The 21407-nt window shown below is 42.2% G+C and overlaps 1 protein-coding gene across 1 annotated transcript in view; it reads left to right on the forward strand.

Annotated features, from left to right (window-relative positions):
- Positions 1-1816: 1816 nt before the first annotated feature.
- Positions 1817-21407, forward strand: part of CMIP (c-Maf inducing protein) — a 33433-nt gene continuing 13842 nt past the window's right edge. Inside the window, exons 1-9 of the mRNA XM_010016732.1 lie at positions 1817-1831; positions 2580-2741; positions 3857-3898; positions 6717-6779; positions 8019-8099; positions 11446-11549; positions 12095-12199; positions 13399-13752; positions 20542-20607. Of these exons, the coding sequence (XP_010015034.1) occupies positions 1817-1831; positions 2580-2741; positions 3857-3898; positions 6717-6779; positions 8019-8099; positions 11446-11549; positions 12095-12199; positions 13399-13752; positions 20542-20607 (992 nt within the window). The remainder of the gene's footprint in view (positions 1832-2579; positions 2742-3856; positions 3899-6716; positions 6780-8018; positions 8100-11445; positions 11550-12094; positions 12200-13398; positions 13753-20541; positions 20608-21407) is intronic.

Below are 21407 nucleotides of genomic sequence, written 5' to 3' on the forward strand. Positions count from 1 at the left end.
ATCGGTGCGGCACAGCCCCTTGTGCTGAAAGCATGAAGCAGAGGCTGATAAGTATGGATTTTCTGCTCGCAGTGTTCTGCAAAGGTAGCTGTCCCCTGATGCTTCCTTGGAGCCAGTGTCTACCCCGTCTGAGCAGCAGCTTGTTTAGGTCTCTCATGTGTAGCAGGGAGTACAGCTCCTGTTGTCTTGGCTTTTATGTACGTCATCATCATCATAACTTTAATTGTTAATGGACATGTCTAAAAGGGAAAGGAAACCTCCCCTACTGCTCCCTCCCCCCAGGCAAGAGTGGATTTGACAGCGGAAGAAAGATATTTGTGGTAGGTTTGTCTGAGCAGCGTCCTGTTGGGCAAGAGGGTTTCCTTCAGCAGTAAGGGGCAGCCCAGAGCAGGCAGGGATGCAGTAGGCCAGTTCTCCAGCTTTCGTGCCTCTCCCCCAAAGCCCCACACATTTCATCCAGCTTTGAATTCTGCTTTGAGTTAGATTTCTTCATGGTACAGGACCAAGGAATGAATTTCAGCATGGAAAAGGGGCTAGCTTTGTTTGGTGTCCTCAATTAGTCAGAGAGGAGTTGCTTCAAGTTACAAAGCTTTTGGGTGGTTGGCTTTGAAGTTTAGATTTTACTTAGTGCTGAGGAAGGCCTAACAAAAAGACCCTAAAAAAAAAAAAAGGCACTGTATGAATAATAGAAATTCAACTCTGATTCAAGTTTCTAAGAAATCTGTGATTATGGTAGAAGTAACGCTGGTGGCTTCAAAACGCTAATGGGCCATCACTGCCCCAAGGAGCTCAGAAGTACAAAGATTTTTGCTCAATATCTGAAATCCCAAACACATTTGATAGTGTCTGCAGCATGTGTTTTTATGTTCCTCTAGCTTTTCAGTAGCTTAAAATGCACTGAAAGTGTGAACTTCTGCCAGCGTGCTTTTGTACTTGCATGAATTTAATTAAAAAGATAATTGGATTGCTTTATCAGCCTTTACATGTCAGCCGAGTGCCACCCTCTTCTCTCCCCTCTAGCAACATTGGCAAACCCAAGGCATCTGAAATCTTTATTTTTCTGTATTGTTCTCTCGTGTTTCGGGTAGGGTACAGAGGTGGCTGTGTTTTGTATTGAGCATTAAATCTGCTGCCATGGTGGGAAGGAAGTAGCTGATAAACAGCCCGTCTGTTCATATGGTTCCTGCAGGGGCTGCCCTCTGTGAGCAGAGGGGGAAATGACAAGAAGCAACAAAGCGCCAAAACAAGACAGAGCAGGCTGACCCTTTGCAAAGCCTTTATTACACTGGCAATTGAAAGCCCAAAATGCGCAGCTATGTCTGCAAGCTTCAATCTGCACCACATGGGCAGTTTTTGTGATTTTCGTGGAAGTACCGCCTAGGAATTTAAGGTCCAATTTTAGTGCAAAACACTAATATTTTCATGTCATATAGAAGTGCCCAGACTTTGTTGTTTCATAAACCAGATCTGTGCAGACTTATTGACTTCGCTTTGGCCAGAGAGCCAGATTCACACATAGCAATGAGTGGAAGGGTATGTGAACTGAACCAAGTGCTGTGGTCCTGGCTGTTGCTGTCCTCGGACAGCAGAGCTCTTTCCCGGCCAGCTCTGGGGCCACTGCCTGCTTTGGCAACCTTTCCTGGTTCCAATGTACCCTTCGGGCTGTTTTTGGGAGTGGCTTTGTAACGCTCGTCATCGTTTCCTTGAACTTATAGAGTTGCATCAAGCCCCCTCTGGGGATTTGGGAGGGTGGGTTTTCGCTAAAGAACACTATTTATAATACACAGCAGCCTCTGCTCCAGTCATTTGTGGCAACATGGCTGATGAGGAGGTAAGAACTGTTTTCTGCTGTCGGTGAACAGGGCAGTCGGTGAAATAGCTTGGGCATGCCCAGATGTAAAGCAGGGGCATGCAGAGAACTGGGGCAGATGGGATTAGGCAGCTGGGAATGCTTGAGAGTAGAAGTGCTGTTGCACGGAAAACTTGGAGACTTGACAAGTTTTTTACGACTGGAGGATGACAGCATGACTTTTCAGGATCAAGACAGAAAAGAAAGCCTGTGGGATTTTGATAACACTGATAACTTTGATAACACTTTGATAACGTTGATTTTAATTCATTCGGAATGTGAATTCACCAATTAACAGTGTAGAATAGAGTGTCTATAGAATGGTGCTTTGGTAGCCTCTCTATCTCTCACTTTCTTTATGACTAACTACCTTTAAAAGGACCTACAGCTTTGGAAACAGTGCGCTAGCAGATGTCTGTTATAAGCCTGAGGAATAAGGTGTTTGCAAAAGGAGATGGTGGAGAGAAAGATGATTTGGAGTTTATAAATTTACATTAAAGTAAAAAAAAGGAATCACAGTTTTTTCTCTGCTTCCACAGAACAAGTTGGTATTGACATACTGACTTGAAGCATATGATGTTTAAAGTACAGCTTTTCAGCAATCAGAAGAGGCAAAACTCAAAATACAAAGCAGCCCACTTGACAGCTGCATGTAGGAAGCACATACCCAGTCAGTTGTTTCAAGAAGTTGATGGTGGTGTCAGTGGGACCCTTTCATTTTCTCTTGCAGAAAAAGATTTACAAGTACAAGAAAGTGCTTGATAACCCAGGCCGCTGGGAGGTGGTGTTGAAGGAGATCAGGACACTGGTGGACATGGCGCTGACGTCTCCCCTTCAGGATGAGTCCATTCACCAGGCACCACTGGAGATTGTCTCAAAGCTGCTCTCAGAGGTATGAACCTCAGTAGTGCTCCCACAAGACACTGTTGCATTCAGAGTCATAGAATCATAGAATGGTTTGGGTTGGAAAGGACCTTAAGATCACCTAATTCCAACCCCCTGCCATGGGCAGGGACACCTCACACTAGATCATGTCACCCAAGGCTCTGTCCAACCTGGCCTTGAACACCACCAGGGATGAAGCATTCACAACTTCCTTGGGCAACCTATTCCAGTGCCTCATCACCCTCACAGTAGAGAACTTCTTCCTTATATCCAACCTGAACTTCCCCTGTGTAAGTTTGAACCTGTAATCCCTCGTCCTATCACTACAGTCACTGATGTAGATCGTAGACAAAAAGTTAGAAGTTTGTGGTGAGTTTTTTTTTGACGTGGGCTGTCCAAATTCTACCTTTGAGTCGACTTCTGACTTCTACTGATTTGGATGGAAATTATGCTTGCTGAGAAGGAGGAGATTTTGACCTATGTTAGGTGGATTTCTAGAAACAAAACAAAACACTTTTCTCTTGAGGCTTTTTGTTCGGTTGGGTTTCTTTGTTGATTATTTATGATAAATTTATCACAGGTCTGATTCATTTCTTAAGTGAGTGACAAATCTCCCTTGGATTTCCATTGTCTTTGTTTCCACAGGTGGTAATTCTTGTAGCAATAAGGTATATACCAGGAATTTCAGAAAAACTGCGGCAGTTAGTCTGCCACGAACATAATGGTGTGCAGCACCACAACAATCCTTCTATTATTTTTCTTAGAAACATACAGCCTGTCTTAAGAAAACATTTCTGAGAAATGTATTCTAGCTTCAGTTTTCCAACTGATTAAGACCTCCTCTGGCATCCTGGTGTTTGTGCGCAGCTTTCATGGCTGTGGTGACTGGAATCTTAATGTGCTGAGGGAAAAATGGAAGCTTTCACAAGCCTTCGTAGTAGATAATATACCACCTTCTTGAAGAGAATTATTTCAAGGTGATGATTTTTTGTTCTGAAAATAAGCAATTTACGTCTTTAGCCTTTTTGCTTTTAGCTGGTGGTAGTTAAGAAGATTGTGTACGCGGATATACCAACTGAGAGTACTTTTTGCTCACTTGTTTCTTCCATTCAACTCTTTCAGAACAACAACTTAACCACCCAAGACCATGAGAGCATTATTGTGGTGAGTATCTTTCTGACAAAATCCAAGGACAAATCTGTGTTGTTTGTTAACACTTCTGGTAATGCTTGCCTCTGCGCCAGTGAAGCAAGCAAACATGAAAGCATTTCCACCAGTGCGGGTAAACTGAGGCAGGATCAAATCCATCTGTTCTACTGGGATTTGTGTGGTTTTGTCATTTCTCTTGTTTCATAGATGACTAACAACAATGTTTCCTTTCAAGCACAGCACGTTGAGAGTTAATTATCTCCCAAAATGATGTCCTTACTAGGCTACATGATTCACTTCTATATATGTACTTGAAATAGTCAAAAAACATCATTTCCAGATGTGCCCTATAAAACCTTCAGGCTTAGGAGTTTCCTGAGGGGTTAATGCTACCATATACAGAATGTCTCCATTGCTGATGGTATGCGAGCAAGTGATTGTTTTTGTAGTGTGGATATGTGTGTGTGTCACTGCAGTTTAACCCCCTGCTTACTTGATTTATAAAAATATCTTCCTCAACTTTTTTCTTTTCTGTAGTTTGCATTTGTTTAGACATAGAAATAAGTGAATCGAATGGCATCTTTTTGTGCATCAGAATACAAAATCTCAACAACTTATCAGGAAGGTGGAACTTGGTTCCCCATCACTGTAGTTTAATTTCAGTCACTGGCAATTTCCAGGAGATTTTCATGGTAATCTAATCTAAAACCTCACCAGCACCTGATCTTATCACATCCCCATGACTCTTTCTGCAGAATGACAAGGGTGGCACGTAGCTGCAGTAGGTGTGAGTGCTGCTTAAGGTACAGTTTCAGCCAGAATCAACCACTGAGATAAGTTTCTGAAGTGGCGTTTACTTTTCTTCAGGATCTGCTGCAGCTTTCATTTTACTTTGGTGCCAAAAGAAATTCAGGCCCCAGTTACAACTGGTTCTTTTGGAAGGAGGACTTTTAGTGAAAGATGCAAAGTGGCCCTGTTGTGAGCAGGGAGGTTGGACCAGGTGGCCTCCGAAGGTCCTTTCTGCCTACGTTATTCATCAGTTCTGGGTGATGGCTTCAAGTCCTACCCATCTATAGGTTGTGTCTGAACCATTAAGGACATGGCAGTTTCTGGGCATTCAGAGCTCACTGCTGTTACACAGCTAATCTGTGCTATTCTTAAGAAGTATTGCTAATACTATGTGTTTATGTAGCGTCTTGAAAGTATACAGAGATTTGCTGTGCAGATGGAACCAGATTTCCTTCTCTAGATGGTGCTGGAACAGATCAATATTACAACTGATGCCTTCCTGGTGAGGAAGGGGAAGCACGTGGTGCCATAACTGGGCAATGTGAGACAGCAAGTTTCTGCTTTTACCTGGAGCACACGTAAGAAAATACAGTGTGCATTCATGCTGTCACTATTCCACACTGACCTTACAGGCAAGAGTCATGACCCACTTGACTGTCTGTTGTGGTTATTCCCTACATTCAGAAAGAACTGGGCTGAAACAATAAAGCTCATTTCCTTAGGCTGACAACCAGCCAGCTGCATCCCTGATCCAGTGATCCTCTGACAGATACCAGACTGGTGTAAACACTTGGGTGGTTTTGCAGCACTTGCCTCCTGTGGTTTGGCAGGTCCTATAGCAAACACTCCAGAAGATGAATCAAAGGGAGATCTTTAGCTCAGGTGGCGTTGGATGGGGAGCAAGGAAATTCTAGTCTCATTGAATAGTGTTGCAATCTCCATCAGTCCACTGTTGCTTGACCGCCATCAGAGGAAGAGTGAACAGTTGCAGAAGGATGGCACATGATAATGAACAGAAACTTTACAAATGTTGTGTGTAACCAAAACAGATCTTTGCAGATGTGCTTGGGTTTCACATTAATCTTGACCTATTTGTGAAAGTGTGGCGATTGTGAAACATGGTTATTGTAAGCAGAGTTTCTGGGGCTGAAATCCTTAAGGAAACAAGAGGGAGAGCAAAAAACCAAAGCAGGCTGCCTTAGTAAAACTCCAGATGCCATCCAGATAAAATATCTGGTGTTCACTTGCTTAATACAAAATGTCCTAGCTGCTGTGTTTAGAGTCTTATTTTTAAATGGGTACTGGGAATCCCTTTAGCTCAAGACTGGAAGAGCCCGAAGGCACTATCACATAGAGAGAATACATTATTCTAGTGCCATTTTCTAATTTACCGAGGAAGTAACAACAACATAAGTTCATTACACCCTCAGTGGCAGGTATGACCTGTAATGTATTTACCGAGCATAAGCACATTGGTTTGCGTAGCAACAGAAAAGGAATGGTTAATCTCAACTTGCACAAAGTTACATGCTTTATTTTGATGAATAGGGTCCACAAAGGTAAGAACAGTGCTATGGTACTTGTAGTGACTTACTTCTCACAAAAAGAGCTTGGAACTCTTTCATAACGGATGTAAGGATGGGGGGAGTGGTGTTTATTGTTTTGGGGACATGTTGTAACTGAAACAGGGAGCCTGATTCATCCTTGCTGTATTACATCCTGAAGCAATTGGCCTGCTCCTGTTTTCATTTAAACCATTATAAAAATTGTGCTCCTTTTGTGGTGTGTTATATATTTGCACTGAGACACTTAAAGGCAAAATTCTACAGAGGATGCATAGCAAAGGTGTGCTTGAGATTACATGTAAAATAACACGCATGTAAAACAAACCCACAGCCCATCTCTAATTTCTCAATTGACTTTTGTCCTTCCTTTTAAACAGTGAGCTTTTCCCCCCAAGAAAAATATTTCCCTGCAAAATGCTAACTCCAGTTGCAATTCTCTAATTAAATTGTTTTCTCTGTTTCTGTCTTTCTTTCTAAAGGCAATTGCACCTTTGCTGGAAAACAACCATCCTCCTCCTGACCTCTGTGAATTCTTCTGCAAGGTATCAGAACAGCTCTGCTTTCTGAAATCTCGTAGTTGTCTATGAGTATAGTTCTTTGAGGGGGTGGTTGTTTTTTTTCTACAGTGCCTTACCTCATGCCCAAATTGATTCCAGTTTTTGGTCAACAACCAAATATTTAACAGCACCATTATGATAAGTAGAGCCATACTCTTCATACATCAGACTGCATAGTTATGGTACTCTGTGAGAGTTAAAATCTTCAGACTCCCACACCTCAGTCTGGGTACCAGAGATGTCCTACTGCATGTTCTGTTTAGCTAATGCAAAAATCATTGGAGTCACTGTGTTCAGATGAGTTGGTAACGTGATGCATAACTCAGCCCTATTGATATTATGTCATTGGTTAATGGCAGTGGGAAAACCATACGGACCCATCCTCTTTTTCTGGTAAATCCATGCTCGTGTTGTATTTTGCAACGTTTCCATAAACTTCTGAATACTTTGGATTGCAGAGCTTCTGGATTTCAAAATACTACTTTTCTTCTAGGCCTGTTAGTGTGTCAGCTTAAATTTGCTTACTGATGACTGGGTACATTCTGGATGCTATTTATAATTCCCATCCAGAGTTACTAATCAGCAACTTCTTCCTACAGAATCTAAGTCAAGTTTCAGAAACGACTCTGACTGTTGCATTTTTATAAGCCAGTCTTAGGGTCCTATCTAGCCTCAGACTCAAGGCAATCCCTTGCCTTGAGCAGGGAGTTGGACCAGATGACCTCAAAAGGTCCATCCCAACCTAAATTATTCTGATTGATACATGATGATTGTATATTTTAGCCTGTGATGGGGGACTGGCTTGTTGGTACCCTCCAAGATCCACCACAGGTTTTTAGCCTGGATCCTCCAAGGAAGGGAGGTCTGTGCCATTACTCTGCCTGTGTCTACATATCTTTTTCTCCCCAACCCGTTTACTTTTGAAACTGCTCGCAAGTTTTAAAAGGGGTAAAAGTCCCAGAAATACTACATTCCAGTGAGTTTTGTGGAGAATGAGCAGCAGGGAAAAGGGACTCATGCAGTTCATGAGCTCCCACGGTAATCTTCCATCAGATGCCAGCAAATATATAGGAAGGGGCAGCATTACAAGTACCCTAATCCCAGGAAAGATTAATTTAGCCCTTGGATTTTGTTAATCTTGGGGTAATCCATGCATGGGGTGTGAAAAGGAGATCCCTTTTCATGATTTCTGCAGCTCACAAGATGACTTGTTGCTCATTACAGCACTGCCGGGAGCGCCCGCGGTCCATGGTTGTGATTGAAGTGTTCACACCAGTGGTACAGAGGATTCTCAAACACAACATGGTGAGTGCACGTGTTACAGGAACTTGGCCAGTTTGGAGAAGTTTACTGTGATACCTTTTGTAATTAGCAGTTGTATTACCTGTAATGAACAAAGTACTGTGATATCAAAATCTAACCCCTCAAAGTGTGAATGCTGCATGCAACCATGTGTTGCTTTATAAATGCAGAACGAATAAGCAATCAGTGGGACTTTCAAAAGCATCTAAGCAAAGCCATGATTTGAGGAATGTTTCTTTTGGCAGCACTGCCAGTATATGCAGCTCCAGCCCTCTCCCACCTGGCTCTTTGCTCCTTATTTACTCCCCACGTGGCATCCTTGTAGTTACAATGGTTTAAAATCCATTAAATAACCAAACCAGAATAGAGACTTCGTTGATTTTGACCTGAGGCCCTCAACATTTTTTCTTTAAGACACTCCCAGCTCTGTGGATTTACATTTTCCTTTAGACTCATGTCCCGTGAGTTCTTACCTTGGTTTCCTGAATTTCCTCTTGCTTTTCTGCTGTTCTTCCTTCTCATTCCAGGAATCGTGTACTTGTTGTTTTATGATGACTCTCTCCCAGGCTTTCTCTCTTCTTATCACCAATCAATTTCTTGCTAGTGATTGAAATAAATGCAGGAGACTGCCCTGCCAGCATTGTGTTCTCCACCTAACTCTGAAGATATTACATGATCCATATTCCTTTCCTAAGAAGGTCTGAGTGTTCACCAGCCCTCCATCCTTTGTGGCATAATAAGTTTCCTGGCATAGCTTTTAAGTTAGAGAAATTTCACTTCACAATGCTGTAGCAAAGAATAGCAAATAAAATATTTAAGGCAATTGACTTGGCTGTGATCTCAAGGATGGATCTTAAACCTCTGTAACTACACAATCAACTTCTTTTCACTAACTGATGGTAATTTTAGAGACCATCTACTGTCCCGCTGTGTATAGTATGACCCCAGTAGAAAACGGTTCATACTTCTTACTTCTGTAACAGTATTATTATTTAACTCCTTGCGTTTATGCAACTAGGTAGAAAGCCCAAGATGGCAAATAGGTCACAGTCCTGGCTCTGTGCCTGCACTCTGCAGACGTGTAAACGTTTCTGAGTATTCTGTAGTGCTCAATGAAATATTCTGTAAATGTTACTTTGGATTCCAGACTGATTTTTATTTATTTTTTTTTTAAAGCATCCAGAGCTCTTGAGGGGTCTCAAATAAGATGTAAATGCATAGTAATGCTTGTATTTGGTCAGCTTCAGAGAATTGGGTATATTTACCGTACTTAACATTTGCAGATTGAAAATCAACATGTCTGTACTGCAGCGTGCAGTCAGAGAATTTACTGTGTCATATATTAACTGGAGTGGATTTGGGCACTTTACTGCTCTTCAGGGACTTCTGTACTGAATAGCCTTTTAGAGAATGTGTGTGTGTGTGCATGAAAATAAAGTTATCCTTTAGGGGGACAGTATTGTTGGCAGTAAACTTCATAACCTTAGGAGGCCCCATGCAATTCAGTGTACTTAGAGCAGCAGACCTAGCTGTCTGTTCCCACCATTGCTGCTGATTTGCTCTGGGGTCTTTGATAAGCTCACAAAAAGTTTTGTTCCACAGTTGCCCACGTATAAAATGGGGAGAGATTGCTTCATTGATCTGTCAATTTGAAATCTGAAGAGAACAAGGATAGCTTTTTGTCTTGCTGATACTTGCTTTGAACCTGGTATGTGCAGGACTGGAGACTGTATGCTGAGTTGTTTGAGAAGTGTTCAGCAGCCCCTCAGTACCTTTGGATGTTTGAATAAATTAAAAGCACTATTGTTTATTTTTGTGGGGAGCAAACAGTATTGATTGATTGATAGTGTGTATTGCTCTGTACCCGGTATGGTGACAGGGCATTATGCTTATTTTGAGAGATGTTTTATTTTAGAGATATCAGCAGTGATACCCTCTTTACGATCTCTCGGACTTTCATCCTAACTTCAGTTAGGACACCTGCATGGGTTGAGAACTTTCATAAACAAATTGCAACTGCAAAAGCTGTCTTGCAAGGAGTGTTCATGAAATTAAATGGCATCGAATACATATGAAGCACACATGGTCTCACACCGTTGCACCAGCCGTATTTGTAACTACCAGAAGTTGTAAGAAGTTTGATGATTTTAATTGTAATACCAACACTGGAATCACCCACAGTCCCTTTGCTGGGTGAAGTTATCAGTGCTAGCGAAGAGTGACACTTAGACTTGAAGACATTGTTCTGTTTAGGCTTGTATTCACATCTAGGCTTATATTCGCATTTTTGATAATTTTCTGTAGCTGTAAAACCTTTGAAATGTGAATATAGGTTGTGCTATAGAAATGTCTGAAACCAAAACAAGTTAACAAGGTTTCGGTGCTTTGGGAGTGTATCTTCCCTTTTACAGACCTCCAGTTTGTTACCACTTGTGGCATTTCTTTAAGTTTCAGTTAGAATCATAGAATGGTTAGGGTTGGAGGGGACCTGCCATTTATTTTTCCAGAATGGCTCTTCTTCCACAGCCAGCTGCTTGAGGGATGACTGGGAGGGCTTGTTTGTCCTCAGTGGGCCTTGTTCACTGCTTTAAATACGTCTTTGTAGTTCAGTAACACCTGTATAATAAGGTTACACCTGTGTAAATGTGAAGAAATGTGCTGGAACACTCACCAGACAGCAGATTCTACTCCTTTCACATCTAAAAATAGCGAGTGATGTGTGGAGATGAGGGATTTCAGATAGCAGGTGCCTTTCCGACTGCAGGATTAGGAAGAGAGTCAGCTCACCTTGGACCTGGAGCAAAACCCCTGGAGAAAGAACTGGTCTCTGGTGTTATACTTGATCACTTACTGGTTGCATGTCAGAAACATTTTCTTAAAATCCAGAATAGATAGAATATGAAAAATGGAAGTAAAAAATTACTTTTGAGTTGCATTTCAAAGAAATCTGGAGTTATGAGTTATGTAAGAAAAAATGCAAAACAACAAAAAATGCATTTCAAAATGAAGGTGTAAAGTGAAGTGTACAAAAGAAGTATAAGTGTAGGTAGGGCTTTGTTCCACTAAACATGTCGTTTTGTCTCAAGGTGGGTATGGGGGAAAGAGGAGGATTGGGAAGCATGCTGTTATTAGTGGGAAGAACACTATTTCAGCATGGAATGACACAGTGCTCTTGAAGCTGTCAGCGTAATTGTCATGGGTTCTGAGTTACCGGCTGGGTTTAACTCACAACAATAATGCAGAGTGAATTTGGTTGTGTTTTGAGTTGATTTCTTTTGAAAACCCATAGTTTTGACGTCCATTGCAGTCATGTTTCACCATCTTCACTGACTCTATCCTTTTTGGACAGGATTTCGGGAAGTGCCCTCGGTTGCGGCTGTTTACTCAGGAGTATATTCTGGCTTTGAATGAGCTGAATGCTGGAATGGAGGTTGTGAAGAAGTTTATTCATAGGTTAGTTACATTTAATGTATGTCGTATTTCAAGTCCTGTGTATGTGCTTAGCTCTTTTACTTCTCACAGCCCTACTCATCTCTTTTCTGGCTGTTACGAGTAGCTGGTGCTTTTTGGTACCGGCAAACAGCAAATAAATTAGACGAGTCCTTGGGGCAATGTTGCTGAAGTATCTTTTTCATTATTTTATTTTTTATTTTAAAACTAATTCTCAAATAAGGCTGAGGTTTTCTGCTTAGTTACACACTGGAAGCACATGGACTTGGCTGTGTGGACATTCTTTTTATGCATTCAGACTCAGAGCCTCTCCAGAGAGATTCACATTAACTTGAGAGCACATAATGCTCAGTCATGGTGAAATTTTAGGGGGGACTGTGGAGATACATTTCATAAACGAGGGATTTACAGGGTTAAAATTACTCTCTGCTATGGCCCTTCTGAAGTTTCCCCAAGGCAGTGCATCCAGTTCTGGCACCCCATTCTGTCTGACTGTTTTTACCCACAGAAGTCTTCACAATGATGTCACTTTGGTGTTTGTTTTTCAGCATGCATGGTCCAACTGGACAATGCCCCCATCCCAGGGTCCTGCCAAATCTTGTAGCTGTCTGCTTAGCAGCCATTTATTCGTGTTACGAGGAATTTATCAACAGGTCAGTATGAATTCCCAGCTGACTGCACATTACTCACTTCCAAACGCATGGCATCTGTAAACAAGATCGGTGTGAGCACGGGTGTGGGTATGTGAGAGCGTGTCTCCTCATTGCTAGTGTTACATGTGGGAGTTCTGGTCAGTCACATGCATGGTTTTGGAGATACATGGTTGTATTTCAAGCTCTGTGCTTGAAAGCCTGAAAGATGCTGAACCTTCATTCAGTTGTACTCAGTGTGGCATGTTTTGGGGCAGTGAGCATGGCGATCTGTTACTGCACATCTTTAGCTCCCATGCTTGAAAGTGGAGGCATTGCTGGTGCTGCAAGGAGCTCATCAGTTCCCAGTACAGAAGTACTGCAGGTTCAACAGCCGGCTACCTGCTGATCTTGGCCACTGTTGAGATACTCCTCCAAGGCAGACTGCAGCCATAACCATCCTTTTTCAGACCAGCAGCAGATGAAAGTGCTCAACGAGTTTCTGGGAAGTAAGCACTACCCAGAGCAGTGGCTTTTTTGCTCCCTTTCTGGCACATGAAGTGTGTGTTACACCTAAAGCAAAGGGAAGGGTGAGATCTTGAAGGAGGGGTGGTGTGTAAATCCCTATGGATCTACAGCTCTGAACATGAGCTGGTTTCACAATGCTGTCTCCATTATTGTGGAAAATTTGATTCCTGACTAACCACAAAATAGATGCCACAGCTCTTGACACACGAGCCAGTTTCCAGCAGACACTGAGGGTTCCCCTCTGCTGTGTTTCCTGTTTGTTTATGCCTATCTGACTTTCCTCATGGTAGAGCACGGACAGGAGCTGCTTAGCGTCCAACAGGAATTCCAGACGCGAGGGCTGCAGACAAATGTCTGGGCATGTACTGCAGCCAGATACATACTTGGGCATGGATTCTGTTACAGCTTTGCACAACTTGGGGAAGTTCACCTTTAAACTAAGCTGGCATGCCAATTAGAGTAATGAAAAGCTTGAATCTTTGTAGAATAGGGGCTGCCGAACAGTCATCTTGGAGCCTTTTAATGTTCTGAATTGATTGCAGTAATCCAATTACATGGAAGAAAGCAATCCAGTGGGCTGGGGTGAAATGCAGTGGGAAATTGCGAAAGATCTTGGCTTCTCAGTGTTGAACCCTCTCTCCTGCTCTGCTGCGATGTTTGTATACTGAAATTATTTGTTTGTTCTTAAAATTCAGCCGAGACAATTCCCCAAGCCTGAAGGAAATCAGGAATGGATGCCAGCAGCAGTGTGACCGAAAGCCTAATCTGCCGCTCCGCCTTCTTCACACGAGTCCTGACCTGGTCTCTCAAGAGGCCACCATGACTGAATCCCGTACCAAACCGCCTGTTGTCACTTCAAATGAGATCCACGTGGAAGTGGAGCGCACCAACACCGCTAATCAGAAGATGACAGCCAACGCTGGCAATGACAGCGAGCCCAACCTGATTGACTGCTTGATGGTCAGCCCTACCTGCAGCACCATGAGCATTGAGCTGAGTGCCCAGGCAGACAGGATCCTTGGCTGTTACGTTGAAATACTCAAGATGCTGTGAGTAACTATTCTAAACAGCTTTTTGAACAGTGTCATCTTAACAATGGGGGGGCTTTCCCACAGGCCTGTCATCTTCAACATCTTTGGCCAGCAAGCACATGGTTATAAATCTTAACTCCAGCTCTGGAGAGTCCAGCCTTTGAAAGAGACATCTGGCACTGCCAATATGCTCTAAAAATAGCATTGGGAAGATGAAAACGGAAAGCTTATTTGTACAGTGAGCCTCAGGCATGTTACAGAAGATGGGATGTTGTTGTCAGTGGTTTCTGTTTTGTTCTTGCCCACCAAAAAAAATCATCCATTTGCCTCCTCTGGGGCTCTTGGGGTTGCCCAAGACAGAGCTAGAAAAAGGCAGGTCTATGCTAGGCTCAGTACCTGTACAGTGATAGGCAGTGCTGCTCCCCTGCCTTCAGCAGGAGTTGAATGAGGACCACGTCTTGTCTTCCACTTAGGTGTTTTCCCTTCACGTGTTTGTAGAAATGTTATGACTTGTTTGGATTTACATGTATTAAGAGTGGAGCCTCTGTTTGTCAACCAGTTGCTTTAGTGCAGCAGACCTCCATTAGTGAACAAATGCTGAAATAGCCTTTACAAACCTATGGCTCTGTGGTTTCCTGGGAACCAAATCCTCTGAGTATATTCAAGAGGAACATAAAATAAAAAGTTCTTCAGGAAAAGCTTGGTTTTCTCCTGGATAAATAAATTCAAAGGAGAAAAACAAAAGGTGGACTGCAGAATGGAAGGATGTAATAGAAGTGCACTAAAACAATCCCAAAACAACTCTCTTCACTTTGACAGCCAGCTCTGCTACTGAGTTGCAGTATGCCTTTGGGCAAAACTGTTATACGTCTGCGTTAATTATTTTTAAGCAATGGAGGATTTTGTGAAAGTTTTGTCCCACGTTTCAATTTTTTTCAAGATACACACTACCAATCTGCAACACAATTCTTTGAATCACTGCAAGTACATCCGTAAGCACACACTCAGAACCGGAGACAGAACAGGTGAATCCAAGGTACTGTTCCCTTTTCTTGAGCAGGAAGTTGCTGAAGGCTAATTTTATGGGATTTGGGGTTTTTTGTTGCTTTTTTTTTTTTAACTTTTCCTGGCCTAGCCTTTTCTGCCTTTAGAAAAGTTTGCACTAAAATAGCACAGCTTCATCTGGTGGCTTCACGCGCCCAGGTGCTACATTAAACACATCGTGTATTTATTCCCGTCCCCTTGACTCTAGATGTTTTCTATAAACACTTTGAACTCTCTCAGTCCTGATGCTGGCTTGGATGCTGACTCACTAAGCATTGACGGTTTTGGTTTCATCATGCAGCTGACACACACTTATAAACAAATTCTCGACTGGGCATGTTCTTCCGCACAGTCTCTCCATATTTTAAACAGTTGATATGCCAGGTGTCAATTCCCATGTAATTTCCTACACTAAGGACTCTTATTTTACTCCGTACCTTAGAATAAGGGGGGTTTTTTTTGCTGTGTTTGCTGTCTTTTTATAAAAATCAAGCTCTTCAATACCACCAGTGAAAATGGGAATCTCTTGTTACTGCACAGGTTGTAGGTGGGGAGCAGCTTTGTGCCATTTTTCAGCTTGTACAAGGGTAATTCTGTGCACACAGGATGTGTATACAGAATACGTGTGTATATCTGTATATAGATGTGTATAGTGAAGGACCAGTGATACTACAAAATTGGTGCAACTTTCCTCAGATTGCCTTGCCAGAGTCCACAGTCTGCTTGAGAAGTCACAGCTTACGAGGACACAGGGTGTTTTTTAAGGCAGAGCCACTGATTTAGGTTCCCTTCCATTCCTATTCATCTCTCGGGTTTTTTCAGACCTGAAATCATTAATGCAGAAATTAGTTCTGCTCCTGATTTTGCCACTGGTTTGCTGGGAGGCTTTAGATAAGTTGCTTCTTTTTGTGCCTTAGTTTCCTTACCTTTAAAGTACAAGTAAATGTTTTGAGTGTTGATTTTTAAACTCTTAAACCAGTGATAAAAAAGCATTGTAGAAGGGCTCATAGTTACTAAAAAAACGCAAGATAATGCTGTTGTGATGCTTATTCCTTGCGTGCTCAAATTCTTCTTGAACAGTGGCTTTCTTGATGCACTTAAATACTGTACTTTGAAAAACTGAGACTATGAAGAGAGTCGCAGAACATGCCAGTAGGAAGAAAACATTAATTATAAGACAACTGCTATCCAGTAGCTGAGCTCTCAGCAGGCAGTCACTAAAATAATGTTCTTATTAATAACAGTGGTAAGCCAAACATAAATAAGTTGTTTAGCATTGAATTTAATTGTTCTTTTAGGTGTCTGACTCAATATTATCATCAAAACAAGAGTCACCAACAATGATATCTTTTTTACATAATTAACTTAGGACAGCAGGGAGTAATTTGTTTAGGCAAATTTTAATTATTGAAAGTCTAGCAAATAAGGATTCTTAACTGTAACTTCAGCAGAGGACATCTTATTGTTCACCTAACTCCTACACAATACTTACTTTTTTAGGGAAGAAAAGGCTTTTCTGATATTGATAAAAATGTAACAGCAGTTATTTAATAATCACTGCAATACCTCACTTTTTGCACAGAAAGGTAGTTATGCAGCTCAGAAAGTTCATCTCTGTGGCTGTTACCAGTTCACCAAGAACATCTTTGACCCTTTTCTAATGTAGCTGAGTAACTGAACACAGCTATTGCATACTAAAGGAGAACAGAAAATGATGGCTTTAAGGATGTTGGCAGATGACCCCAAGTCTGGGCAGATTTTAAAGGGGAGACAGCCTTTAGTGGAACACGGTATTTTTGTCTTGCGCTCAAAAGTGAATCAAACTTCTGTGTCAATATTCTCTAATGCATTCTGGACTCTGATAGTGTTACTGATGCCAGTTTGTGCCTCCTGAATGCTGCAAGTGTTAAACTGGTGCGTAGAAAATGCACTAAATTAATTGAAATCTTTCATTTTATCACATTAAATTAGAGGCTCTGAGAGTGGTTAGTGTTTTCCGGAGCCTACTTGGCATGTTAATGTTTCCATGCATTAGAGAATTTCTTGTACAGCCAAACCTGTGCTTCAACAGCACAACTGTGGTTAGAGACATTTGAAGTAAAAGGGGTTGTGGGACTAGAACAGGTCTACACTGCTCATGGTGTAGTAGCATCAGGAAACAGAAATGCAAGTTTGCCCAAGAAGCCAACTCTACCCTGGTCTCAAAGACCCCAGAGAGGGGTACAAGCGTTTGGGCATCTGGGTGGACCCTTCTCTGTTCTCAGCAGCCGGGGCAGGACCTTTCTAAGGCCTTCCTATGGTTCTACATTTTCTTCTTTTGGAAAAACAAACAAGTCCTGCTCAAAGAAGGCTGAACATGAATAGACACTTCACTGTTCTGCAGATAGCAGGTTTGTGCCTTGTGTGGCAGGGAGTCTGATAGGGAGTTGGACGCAGAGCAAGGGAAAGAAGGAATAAAGTACGTGTCTGGGGGGCTTGATCATCTTATTATTTGCTGATAACAGAAGAGTTACCTGAAAGATTGTTGGTCTTGCCAAGCTGGAAAAACAAGCTGCTTCTACGTAGTTGCTCCTTGTCTCTTTATTGCCCTTTAAACTCTGGGCTTGCAATCTCTCGGTGATAAGACTGACAGCTTTCTGAATGCAAGCACCCACTGGAGCTTCCCCTGCCTTCTCTGCATTCCCCAATAGGTCAGTGGCATGCTCTGAATATCCCAAGTGGATTCTCTTATGTCATGTTTATCAGGGTTGCCCCGGGTTGCTAGTATGTTTTGGATTGTTTGTGCCTCACAGGACACATGGGCAGGTTTTCATTTTGGTGAAAGGTGATCCTGGGGAAGGAAAATGTGTTACGTTGACAGGCCAGTAGTGACGATGGCCCAGAGGCAAAATCACTGCAATCAGGGCTGTTTGATTATTATGGTTAAGCCAATGTTCTGGCCAAAACAGGTTTGTGGGTAAGTAAAGCCATGTGCAGCAGCAGATGACTGCTCTGGCAGCCTTCACCCACTTGGCACCCTGACCTGCCAGCACGTGGTGCTGCTCACCTAAAAGTGCAAATCAGAGCCAATAAATACATCAGGGTGTCATTCTCCCCCTTTTATAAGGCCAGTCCTGGGATTTAAGCTGTATATGAGTGTGAGCGTTCAGCCCAGCACCCTTTAATTTGCTCCAAAAGGAGTTTGTCAGAGGTGCTCCTTCTTCTTCCTGGCATGGCCTCTTTGTCTGGCTCATTGCAGTGGTTGTTAACTGCAGCCGGAGCTAATCTATCTCCCTTTCTTTCCCTGCTTCAAACACTTCTTCTTGTGCTGGAGCTTTGAATGGATCGAAAAAAAGAGAAAAGAAAAAAGCGACTGTCTGAAGTGACAGAAGAGTGCAAATGAGATGAGCACAGACAGAAGGAAGATGTTTTTGAAAAGGGAATAGGTGGGAGGAGGAGAAACACTGTAGGCTTCTAATAAGTAGTTTAGTTTTATTCTTATGCTGTGTTTGTTTCATGTTTCCTAGCTCAGATTGAAGGGATTACAGACTGTGTAGATTTTATGTTCGTGTCCCATTCATGTGACCAAGCTCTATGTGTTTCACAGGACACAGTTTCCTAGGAAAACAGGCTATGGTTTATTCTCAGTGTCCTCTCACAGACCTGCTCTGCAAATAGATGCCATACGTAACTCCCAGCTTCAGGAAAAGTCGGAGTGTGATACTGTCTAATTCTGTCTGCAGTTTGACTCGGTCTTAGTGCATTACAAAGCAGCTTTTTTCTTCCTCTTGCCATTTCCTTTGAAGATCAGCCATGAAAAAATGATTGGTTCACATTATTACTAATCAGAACTCCACAGATTGCTCAAGGAGGAATGTTAGTGGTGTAACACTAACCTGAGATGTCACAGGAACTAAGCTTCCAAGTGGGTCTTAGGCTTCTTTGAGGCAAGATTAGTAGGTACTGTCTCGTGTGATGTGAAACACCTTTATCACTGTTGAATTTCCTAACTCAGCCTTTTCTCTCCTTTGAGAACAATAATCTGTCCTTAAAGTTCTTTGCACCTATTGATAAAAATGTGTTGGTTTTAGAGTAAAATCAGCCACTGGTTTAGTAGGAATTTCCAGAGGGTATGTTTACTAAAAGAAGAAAAAGAAAGGAAGACGACTGCTCATTAGACTTGTCAGTTCTTTGAGGACCCAAGCACTGGCACTGATGTTGCTTCTCAAGAACACCCTACTCACACATGTATGTTTTCCTTGTGCCCATGAACATGCCTTTGTGGACTATCCAACATAATGTGTATTACTATTTTATAGGAACTTCTGGATTCTGTGGTTCAATAAATGGATGTCACATGTGGAAATGCATCCATCTTCAGTTTCCTGGGCTAGAACCTTCTCCTTGCAAAAAAACAAACAACATTGTTTTGGAATGATTCCTGTGCATGTTGTCTGTTTCTAATGCTATCAGTAGTTACTGTCCATTTGAGAACATTACACTTCGTTCTTTCCTAAAGAAACACCATACTTTTGTGCCAAGTTTTCCATAAACTGCAGCCAATAATCTGACTTTTCAAACTGAAATCCAAAGGGTAGCAGCAGTAAGAGGAGATGGTAGGCTCTTGTACATTGCCTTCTACAGACATCCCGACGTGTTTCACCCCAAATGAGATTTACTGCTCTTACTTCTATGTGCACTCATTAGTATTAATTGTAGTGAGAATGGCCTCACAGGCAGTGCTGGGATCTGGGCTTTGGCTGGTGGGTTCTGTGCCCTGTTTTGGTGCTGACTTGCCCAATTCTCTTATGTTCTGTGTTCTTCATCCATCCTACAATGCTTGTACCCTTCATGCAGTGCATTGGTAGGGCAGTTAATCAGTGCTGAGTAACCTCTTACTATTTGAGATCATTTGGAGGAGAGGGGCGGCAGTGTACAGAGTGCCACTGCTGCACGAGAAGCCACACCTGATCCACATGTGTTCAGGCAGCTGGTATTTTGCAGGTAGATTGAGATTATACGATGCCAGATTAGTTTGCACTGACCAGCACATGCAAAATGTTCTCTTTATCCTAGTTCACATGAGCATCCCCTTATGGATGGCTCCTCATAGGAAGACAGGTCTGTACATTGACAGCAGAGATGAAAACAAAACTCATCATCTGGGAGCTGTGGTGCTCACACAGACACTTCATATTGGGTCCACTGGCCTGAGCTCTCTGCTGTGGTTATCTTCATTTATCCTCTTGCACTCCTGAGCACAGTGTTTCCTTCTCTAGTCTCTCTCCTCTTAAGCTAAAGACTTCGTACTGTTTGAATTGACACATTCCTTTGTGCCAAGATCAAAGTGGATTGGGGGGTATCTTTGTTTCTACAAATGAGGTTATGTTTTATAGTAAAAAAAAAACAACCAACCAACCAAAACTAAAAAAAATCCAATTAAATGCAGAGCAGAGCTGTAAATAGCAATGGCCTGGTAGTTGCTGTACCAACTTAGATGAAAGTATTACTTAGTGATTAACTGTCAACAGGTTTCATAAAGTCTTTAAGTTGACATAAAGAAGGCCTCTCTGGAAGTCATTGTGAATGCCAGATGCATTGTGCCTCAGTGGGGAATGTGCTGAAAAGGGAAAGGGAAATGTTGCTGTGGATCTTTTGAGTGTCTCAGTAAAACAGAAGGGTTGTGGTGCCTGCACCAACTGTAACTTCAAACTCCTTGAACCAACTGTTGACACCCCATGTTTAAAACCTGCTAACCTGTTAACAAAAATGTTCATTTTCCAGGTCAGACTATGATGACTGGAGACCAGCCCTTGCCAGCTTGCTTCAACCTATCCCATTTCCAAAGGAGTAAGTTTGCACTCTCTTAGTATTTACTGGGTTATTCTTGTTACTGTTGTTTTATGGTGAAATATAATGTCAAGTAAAACCTGATGGTAATAGGAGCTTTGTGCCTCTAGTATTGATTTTAAAATCAAGAGTTGCTTCAAGGCAGAGGGACATCTTCATCTTCCTTCCCCATGTCTCTAAGTTGATCCTGAAGAGAAAAATGGTTAACTGCAGACAGGCAGACAGGAAAGGAGGGAAAGCTGGTGCAGAGAAGAACAAAGCAAGAGATTTAGTGGAGGAGGATGCTTTACTGGCGTCACAGAGACCTCTGTCATTTGTATTTTGCATTAAATGAAGAAGCTACCCTACGGATCAGCCAAGGTTCCTCGGAAACCTATTAATGAACAGTAGTGTTTATAAAATGCAGACCTCCACGGACAAACATTACAACCTGTAATTGTACAATTTGCTAGCTTATCACATCCCCTAATGACCTGATGTCTTGAATCAGAGAGGTCTAATCCTCCATGCCAGGTTACCTGGGCTACAGCGAGAGCTTGGAGATAGGCAACAAAGACATCATTTACATAAGTCAAACATGTGTCCTGGGGGAGGTGTAAACCATACCACAATGCAAGGCAGTTCACAGAATGACCACTAATTGCTTTATTGACACGTGATGTTAATTAGTTGTGACCAACTAATTGGAGTTGCACTCCAATTAAAGAATTCACTTGGTGCTCTTCTAGGTGGCCAAAATTCTGTCATGTTATAGCCTTATTGTAAGTCTTCTACTTGCTTTCTTCTGACTCAAAGCTTTA

This window comes from Nestor notabilis, unplaced genomic scaffold (genome assembly GCF_000696875.1).
Source record: "Nestor notabilis isolate BGI_N333 unplaced genomic scaffold, ASM69687v1 scaffold4656, whole genome shotgun sequence".
Lineage (NCBI taxonomy): Eukaryota > Metazoa > Chordata > Aves > Psittaciformes > Psittacidae > Nestor > Nestor notabilis.